The sequence below is a fragment of the Vicia villosa genome, unplaced genomic scaffold, assembly GCF_029867415.1.
Source record: "Vicia villosa cultivar HV-30 ecotype Madison, WI unplaced genomic scaffold, Vvil1.0 ctg.000107F_1_1, whole genome shotgun sequence".
Classification (NCBI taxonomy): Eukaryota; Viridiplantae; Streptophyta; class Magnoliopsida; order Fabales; family Fabaceae; genus Vicia; species Vicia villosa.
Window position 1 is genome coordinate 451,429 of NW_026705018.1, and position 9,884 is coordinate 461,312.

The 9,884-nt window shown below is 27.5% G+C and overlaps 1 protein-coding gene across 1 annotated transcript; it reads left to right on the top strand.

Annotated features, from left to right (window-relative positions):
• Positions 1–3,609: 3,609 nt before the first annotated feature.
• LOC131624168 (B3 domain-containing transcription factor VRN1-like) lies at positions 3,610–9,601 on the top strand. Its single transcript, XM_058895138.1, has 5 exons — positions 3,610–3,693; positions 3,792–4,143; positions 4,258–4,364; positions 4,447–4,745; positions 9,550–9,601. The coding sequence occupies exons 1-5, from the start codon at positions 3,610–3,612 to the stop codon at positions 9,599–9,601; spliced, it is 894 nt and encodes a 297-aa protein (XP_058751121.1).
• Positions 9,602–9,884: the final 283 nt, after the last annotated feature.

Consider the following 9,884-nt stretch of genomic DNA (forward strand, 5'->3'; position numbering starts at 1 on the left):
GCCGGCCTTTAGCAGGAGCAGCAAGGGCTGCAGCGCTGGGCCCCAAAATTTTGGGGGCCCCATTTATTTATTTTTTTATTAAAACAATACCTTTTACACCTGTTTTTTATAAAATAGGTATTAAATAATTATTCTTTTGAAAACATTTTACACCGAATTTTTAAAGGTAGGTGTAAAATAATTTTTATTTTCACAATTTAGGTATAAATTTTTATTTTTTTTGGCCTTTTTTAAAATTTATAACAGGGCCTCCGGCTTGTTTGGGCCGGCCCTGCTCCTTAAACAACTGGTTTTTTCTACATGGTATGCCCCTACTGTCAAGTTCATTCTATGCTTCTACTGTCAAAGTTTATCTTCATTTAATGGTTGTCATGGTATGCTTCTAATTTTAAATTTTATATACATTTTTCTATTGTCATGGTTTGCTTATATTGTCAATAAATACATGCATTTCACTATGATATTATATGACTAAGAACAAATTTATTTGCATGATTCTGTGTCATCATATGAACATACTGACATGTGTAGTTCCCACTGTTTTGACTATTCCCAACTCACATACATGACATCAAATATATTTCCATTTATCATTATCAACTTATATTTTCTAATATCATAATATCATATAGATAATCCAAATATTTACCCGGCTCACCTTGATAGTCATATAGATAAAGAGTTTTCCATTTGCTATTCAAATGTTAAAATTCTTTTTATTCTCTTTCTATTTTATGGGTCAATTTTTTTTTTGTATAATAATATAATAATTAAGTAATGCATTTCAAATTTATTTGTATTTAAATAATTTGATACCATATGAATTGTATGATAGTATAATATATATATATATATATATATATATATATATATATATATATATATATATATATATATATATATTTTATTTTAATAACATTAAAAATATATTTATCTCACGGGTCCTTAAAAAAACAATATTTATTTTAATTTAATCAATCATTATTTTAATTTAAGAGACAAAATCTTTATTTTTTAAATATTAATTTTTTCTCCATCTTCCAATTATATTTTCTCTTCTCTGTGTATGATTATTTGATATAATTAAATCTATATATTACTGTTCATTTTTAAAAAAAAGTAAATCATTTCAAATTTTACATTTATATCTAAAATTTTACATTTGTATTTGATACTATCTAAGTGTTATTGCATTAAGACTCATTCATGTATTATCACATTAACAAATATTTTGTTTTTTTTATTTCATGATTATTATTTAAAGATTCTAAATTACTACATTTTTTTAGTTATTTTTACACAATATCATAATTAAATTACCCGTGCGGGAGCACGGGTCTCTTACTAGTTACCTTTTAAAAGTTTTGAACTGGTACCATACGTTGACAAAACATTTTCACGATGGTCTTTTCCATAGTGCTTAATTTATATTTTTTGTATTGTTTAAAAAATACAACACCACAAATAATGTCTCGGACGACAGCACGAGTCTTTGACTAATTTCAATTTAAAAACAGGATTATATTCGATTTAAAAACATAACAAAATAATTGTTCTGGTCAAAAACCTGACCACCCCTAATTTAGAATTTCAAGCAATAATCATTAAGCCCATTGCTAGTTGTTGCTTTAAATTTGTTATAATGAATTAGTTTTAAACGAAAACATACTTCAAAACAAATCTTTTATACACTTTTAATGTGATTTTCTATTGTTAGTTCCAAGAAGACTTCAGCTATGGTTAGGTAGGTAGGAAAATGATTTAAGGCAGACGCATTTGCAAAAAGAGTGAGGTAGTAGTATAGGGTAATCATGGTTTTTTGCTTAAAATAATACACATACTTCTTTTAGTAGACTTTTTTTTTTATCCGTTAAAATTCATATTAAATTTGATGTTAATTGAATTGTGCAAAATATATAATTGGCTAACCCATATTCTTATCTTAGGGGTTTTGAATTAGTCTCCAATCTTAGAGTAAACTTATTCAAGAGTAGACTTTTTAGGGTTAATTTTGAGCCGGATTTTATTCAAGCGACTTTCTCTTTTCTTTGTTGTGAAATTGGTTATTTTTCTTTTGTGTTTTTTGGTATTCCGGTGGAGATCAATCCAAAGAGGTGTGCGGTTTGGAGACCAATTGTTTCAAAATTAAGAAGAAGACTTGGAGGGAGGCATCACAAATAGCTTTCCATCGGAGGGAGGGTGGTTCTAATGAATTCTATTTTGTCTAGCATTTCGATTTTCCTATTCTCGTTTTACAAGGTTCCAGTTGCGATTATCAAAGAGTTAATCTCCATTCAACCTTCTTTTCTTTGGGATAGTAGTGAGGAGAAGAAGAAGATAAATTGAACTAGTTGAGATAAGGTTTGTCAATCGAAGGTTGAAGGTGGTCTTGGGATGAAACATTGTGGGAGATTTAACTTGGTGCTTATTAGCAAGTGGAAGTGGCGTATTTTGAACAGAGAAAGTTCTTTATGGATTAACTTTCTTTCTTGTAGGTATATTGATATTAAAAGAGCAATGCTTAGAGAGCCTTCTTTTACTCCTAGGAGTAGAGTTTCTCTTTGGTGGAAAATCTTTGTGCCATGGGAGTGGAGTCTTTGATCAACTCAACAAATTGGTTCAACTCTTCAATTTCTTGTAACCTTGGGGCGGGTCTTTATTTCGAGTTTTGGCTTGATTGTTGGTTGGGAAACATTCCGTTTTACAATCTTTTTCCGGGTTTTGTTTCTCTTGGTTGTCAATACTCATTGCACGGTGGCGGAGTTAGGTGCTTGGAATGGGGATTCTTGATCGTGGAGTTCCTTTTTCTCGGGTGTTTCCCTTAGTCGAGCAGCCGCGTCGCAATTATCCTACTTGTTGACTTTTCTTCAATCGTTGTATCCTAATCGAGAGGTCAACGATCGGTTTGTTTGGTGGAGGAATGCTTCTGATTTTTCGATAAGTAATGCTTATGAGTCTTTAATTTTGAGTTTAACTCTGAAACCGGTTGTGAACCACAATAGAACTTAAATTTTTTTTAAGTTTTACTTTTCTTATTTTCTTTGTTTAGATTTAAAAATTTTATTATAGCAAACACTTAAAATTGTATAGATGAAAGATAATGTAGTGTTCGTGGACATGAGATAGATGCTGGTTTTGGAAGAGATAGAAAATTATGCTGATAAAAAACCTATGATTATGAATTAAAAAATTAGAACAATTATAATTAAAAAAACAAATAATTTAAAGAAATGCAAAATAGCTTCTCTAAATAGTTACTCTCTCCCTTCATTTTTAATTAGTCACTTTTACAAAATTCCCTATAAAGACAAAAAAAAACAAATATATTGACATTTTTTTCTACTGTACTCTTATTTATTATTCAACCTACCATTTCTCTCTCTTGGATACTCCATAAAAATCTTTACCTTTCTTATTAATTATTCAACCTACCATTTCACTCATGACATACAACATAACTTCTCTACCTTTCTTAACTTCTTTTTCACGTAAAAGTCTTTACTGTGTGTCTTGGAGTTTAACTTATCTTTATAAATACATGTGTCTTGGCAGTGATTGTTCTCTAAACTTCATTGCAGGTATTTCTCACTCATTTAAAAGGTTTTCGTGATGGCTTGTGAATTATCTGAGTTGAAAAAACCAATTCATTTTTTCAAGATCATAGTTACTCAAAGTCTTCATCAAGAAAAGCTCGTAAGCCTAAGCCTTAGATTATTTCTTCAAGTAGTATAGTCTATGTTATATGTCTTCTATCATGCATGCATATTATATCTGGTGTAATTCATTGACAGATGATACCAAGAAAGTTTGTGAAGAAATATGGAGAATATCTTCCAAAAGCTATATGTCTAAAGACTCCCAATGGTGCAGACTGGAAAATTAGTATAGTAAAAAATGATGGAAAGATATGGCTTGAAAAGGGTTGGAAAGAATTTGCAGACTCTCATTCTCTATCTCATGCCCATCTTCTTGTTTTCAAATATGAAACAGCTTCCCATTTTGAGGTAAGAATCTTTGATATGAGTGCTCTAGAGATAAAATATCCTGAAGTCAATAATGAAGAAGATTGTAGAGCAAGTCAAAAGAGAAAATCTTACTCCTCCTTTGAAATTGGAAGTACTAGTTGCGTTAAAAAAGACAAAGGTATAAGTTACTATCTTTTGTATACATGTTGTGAAGTTTAGTAAAAAGTTAACAGAAATGTTCCGTTTTTATCAGCATGAACTATGTGCGGTATATGATGTTCCGTTCTTGCAGGAAAACAAGGGAATACAGCACTTGAAAGAGCAGAAGAGTTCAAAACATGCAATCCATCATTTGTTGTTGTCATGGGTGCATCTTATGTTGGAGGCCGTTTTCTTTTGGTAATTTTAAGACTATAAACCTGTTTTCAACCAAGTCTTTTTTTCCTATTCATTACCCTTGGATTTTTCTTTTGCTTCACAGTTTATACCTTCCATGTTTGGCAAGGCACACTTTGATATGAACAAGGAGAAAGGATATATTTATTTCCAGGTGTTGGATCATGGATTAGTTTGGCCTGCAAAGTACTCAACCTGCAGAAGGTGCAATGGAGGAATAATGTTTGAAGTTACAAGTGGGTGGAAGGAATTCTCAATGGACAATAGTTTGAAAGTTGGTGATGTTTGCAAATTTGAACTCATTCTTAGAACTAATATGACCTTTCATGTTCACATTTTTAGAAACACAAATGAAGTCAACGCAGATTGTTCAACAACATCTGCAAATGGGATTATTGTCCTATGATAAATAAGTTTGTTCAAGGATAGATAGAGAAAAGGGAATGAAAATCATCACAATTCCATCACCACTTGAAGAATATATGTTCTTTTGAATTAATGAAGCTTAATGACTTTTGGTTCTATTGCATGCTTTATATCCAAGAAGCAGTTTAGCTTTTCAAACAAATATTTTGCATTTCTAGTCATTAGTTGATGATATATGCTCTTTTGATTGAATTATATATTATGCTTCTTCTATTGTTAACTCTTGAGTAATTTTTGTAGTATTAATTAATAGTTTTATATCATTATTAATAATTGATCATCTACTCTTGCAATATAGGGTTAACTAGACCTTCTACCCATATTTGTCATTTTAATTGTGATTTAAGTTCACATTCTGGAATTACCTTTTTGATAAGCTATAACTAAAATTCAATGCAAATCTTCTTTGAGTTTAGTTTTGTATAACTTCATATAGTTATACTATTTTTAAAACAAAAATATTGACCAAAATTTAATGCCTCATACTAAAATTTTACAAATTCCATAGTTTAATATAGGATCACCTAACTTAAAAAAGTTTGTGTTTTTTTTATTTTAAGATTGTTAATTATTAATAGTGATTTTCACGAATCTACTATAATAAATAAATATAAGAATTTTAATTACCAACTAACTATACATTTTAACCCTTACTAAAAGTCATTAAACAACTATTTTCATGTCATTAAATAAGAAATATAATAATTTTAATTATCACTAATCTTACATTTTAACCCTTATTAGAAGTCATTAAACAACTATTTTCTTGTCCTTAATCATCATTTTTATTTGATAATTAGTAAGAGTCTCGTCTAGATTCACATCAATGTCTAACAAACCATCATTTGTAAATTTTGAATTCATAATTCAATTGGTTAACATTGATATAATTACAAATATATGCTAATAATATACACCAACTTTTAAGCATCGATTTGTACTTACAATAAATCGTATAGTCGATTCTCTAACTTCAATTATATAAAACAACAAGAAAAATATTTAAAAGATGGACACTAAAACGAACCGTCTACAACTGGTATCTCATAGATATGTTTACATCTACCCATGAATCCAAATGAGTTAGTAAAACTCATATACTGAGTCTATTTTTTTAATTATAGTATGGATAACTAAATCAATAGATTGAATCCAAATGAGTTATTTTTAAAACTACATATTTGAATATAATCATTTTTCCAATTCAAATAACATTACTTAGATATTAGTCAATTTTTCCATACTTAAAATTTATAACAGCTTCTCGTCAAATATCAGTTTTAAATCCGTCTAATTATATCATATTTACAAATTTTTTAAAAGCCTACAATATATGACAACTTTCCTTCAAATTTCAGCTCTAAATTAATATCTACACTCATGGTATCTTGAAATTTCATTTCTAAATGAATATTTTCTCTATCTTTTTTGTCTAGAAAAATTTCATAATAGAAGTTTAGCTCTGCAAAATTTATAAAATTTTCTAAATTTTAAAATTATTTGATATTTCATTGAATAATTTTAAATAATAAATATAATAAATTTTAAAAAAAAACATAACTAATATTAATAATTTTAAATTTATATAAAATTTAGTATGCTTGATAATAATATATTATGATAATAATTAAAAATTAAATTAATTGTTTATAATAATTTCTTAGATATATTTTTGAAAATCAACATATTCTCACTCTTAAATTTATGCTTAAATATGTTTTTATTTCTTTTGTTGATATAAACAGGAGAGTAAATGACTTAGGAAACTGAATTGCTTAAAAAATTTAGAAAAAAAATTAAGTTAGAGATGACAACACATTTGAAGGGTAACACATCTTACATGAAAATTGGAGTGTGAAAAATGGTTGTTGTTGCTATGCAATTGTCCATCAAAACTAATATATCTACTATTAAAAACAGACGGAATTGTCGTTATTTGTGTGTATGAAGTTGTTAGATTTTTTGTTTTTTAAATTTGTACGTGGTTGTAACTTTGGATAAAGAAGTACAATTAGAAGTATACCGTATCTTTCTATATTAGTATGTGATGTATTAGAATTAAAATGAAAGAAAAATATCGTATATCAATTTTAGTATGCTAATAGACCCGTACGAACGCATGAGTTGAGTAATATGAAGAAGAAGAATAATAAATCAAAATATTTTAACAAAAAAAGACAAACAAAATAGTTGAAGATATAAATATTAGGGGTTTGTTAAAATGAATTAATTTATTAATATTTAATAAATAGCAAAAATTATTAAAATTGTATAACCTAAAACCTGTTTGCAAATTTAATAATAAATTAAATAATTTATCCATATTTCTTATAAATATTTCATACATAATAAAGTTTGTGTTTTTCATTAGAAAGTTGTGTTTTTTTATATATATATATATATATATATATATATATATATATATATATATATATATATATATATATATATATATATATATATATATATATATATATATATCATAATTGTCTCATATTTTTTATTAAAAAATATATTTAAAACAATTTTTAGTATAAATATTATCATTTTCTCATTAAAAAATTATAATTTACATAGGTATATCATAGTGTGTAATTTCAACGTGCATATTCTTAAAACTAAATTAAAAATATCATAAATATTAAGTTGTATTTTAGTTATAAACTAAAACCCGTTTTAATATAGATCTATTTAATAAGATTGAGTGATGGATAAAAAAAATAAATTGTTTATTATTATTATTATTATTATTAAATTTTATAGGTAATTTAAATTTTTTAATGTGATGGATACTTACAATCATTCATAAATATGATTTTTAGAAATATTATACTAAGACTATTTTAAAAAAAAAATAAAATTGAGTGAGGTATAATTTTTTTCTATTAATATTAGGGTTTACGTTTGTATATATTGTTTAACATTATAATCACATTCTCATGTATTTGTACAATACAACACCTAGGTAAGTCTATTCATAAATTCACTATCTTTTGTTGGTCATGTTATCGAGTGCCCCCATGACACTCGTTAAGCATTTCAAATAAAGAAAATATTCTAGATTCAATGCATTGAATACATACAATATTCTTTTAAAAAGTTAATTATTTACGTTTTCAATGCATTGAATACATATATTTTTGGTAAAAACATATCTTTTTTACTTTAATAAAGAATGTTCAACTTACCTTTTTAATCTCTTAAACAGTGCCCCTGGATCACACGTTAGCATTTCCCTAAAAATATGACAAATTAGTGATCACCTATCATAATTGTCTCATGTTTTATTAGTAAGGCAATATTTATAACAATTGGGTGGAGTATAAAACTAAATGAATTTTTTTTAATAGAAAATTTGGTTATAAATAACAAAAATGCCTAATAACCTGTAGTAAGTGACCGCGACTTTATGAGTCTATCGGGTGTACTGATTGCAAGTACACAATCTAATTGCGTAGTTTTAAAAAATATCGAACCCACAGGGACTGATAATCAAACTAATACTATCTAGTGCTACTTTGTAAATTTAAAGCTAATGATTAATCTTGGATTTTGAGGGAAACGAGAAATAAATTCAGTTTTAATAAAAATATTAAATGGCGGGACACCTGTATGCAATACGACGGACTTTGGGGATTTAATAAACCATTGACATAGTTTTTAATTGTTAAAAACACTTTTCAATAGAAAATATTGATTTGAAAGTCATTATCTCACACTCTCGTGTTTATTGACTCGGACTATATTCTTAAATCAAAATGCTTGCTCTCACTGTCTCATTTGAATATAAAAATACTTTTTGGAAACCAATAAAATCAATTTTTTTTTAATAATCAAAACTTGTATTAATTCAAAAACAATTACAACACAAGGCGATCGCTAGGAACCAATAAAATCTAATTTATCCTAAAGTGCTCTCGCTGTATTTAAAATCAATGTTTGATTAATACTATCTAGTTAAAATCTCAAACTCTCGCTTTGTTGATTTTAACCTTTGTTCATCTTTTACTCTCGTAACAAAACAGTTTCCATATTATAATTAGAAACCTAACAAAGAAAAGTGATTTATAAAAATTTATGCCAATTAATTTCCGAATCCCTTCGATTCTTGGTTCTTACATATCGGTATCAAAAGAATTAGCCAGACATGCTTATAAACACAAACACACAATAACAATAATAGATTATAGATCTAAGCATGATTACTGAAATAGAGACAATAAAATAATACTACATTGAAACCTGGAATTAAAAACAAAAACTAGAATTAACACTGAAACTTCAAGTCTGCAATCCTCTACAGATGTCGGTAGGATTTGCTTCTTCGAAATTTCAATTGGGTGCAAAATATAAATCTAAAACTAAGGTTGCAATAGCTCACCAGTGTAGAAAACTATCACTAATTCAAGTAAGTACTTCTGCTTAAAAATCTAAACAAAAGCTCTGAACGGAGAAGAATTGAGGAACCCCTCTTGAATGTAGCTACTTCCTTTTTATATCCCCCTAATATAACTTCTGTACCGGGAAATAAGGTGTTGTGGCTTTATGGAGAATTATTGGAAAGTCTCACCTGACTAGAGAGAATCTAGGGGAACTGGGCTTCGTGAACCTAAGCTTGAACGAACTGACTTATGTGTAAAAACAAAATTCTGAGAAATAAGGTTGTGGCGAGGGCCACGGGATTGTTTGATGAGGGTCACACTTTTGGTACTTGTGGCGAGGGCCACAGTCTTCTGTGTTGGAATTTTCTTTTCTTTTCTGTTAGAGTCTCATTCTTTCTCATTTCTATGCCAATTCCTCTTCTTTTCTCATGAAGGCTTAGTGGAATGGAAATACATGAAACACACTAGAAATACCAACATAATATTACATAAAGAACTAAAAACGGTAACATAATTCATGCGAGTCGGATCGAATATGCAATGTAATTTCGTGTTATTAGTAAATAGTATAATGATTTTTAAATAATATATAATTATTTCTAATGATTCTAAAATCAATAATAATGATTCCTTATAATTTCTAAAAATATAATGTTAAATATAACTACATACATTTATATACATTACAAAAATAATGATGATTCATATTTGATGA

Coding starts and splice junctions, on each gene's coding strand:
- LOC131624168 (XM_058895138.1), top strand. CDS start 3,610: ATGGCTTGTGAATTATCTGAGTTGAAAAAACCAATTCATTTTTTCAAG. Junction 3,694..3,791: donor GTCTTCATCAAGAAAAGCTC/GTAAGCCTAAGC, acceptor ATTCATTGACAG/ATGATACCAAGAAAGTTTGT. Junction 4,746..9,549: donor GATTGTTCAACAACATCTGC/AAATGGGATTAT, acceptor TTTCTTTTCTGT/TAGAGTCTCATTCTTTCTCA.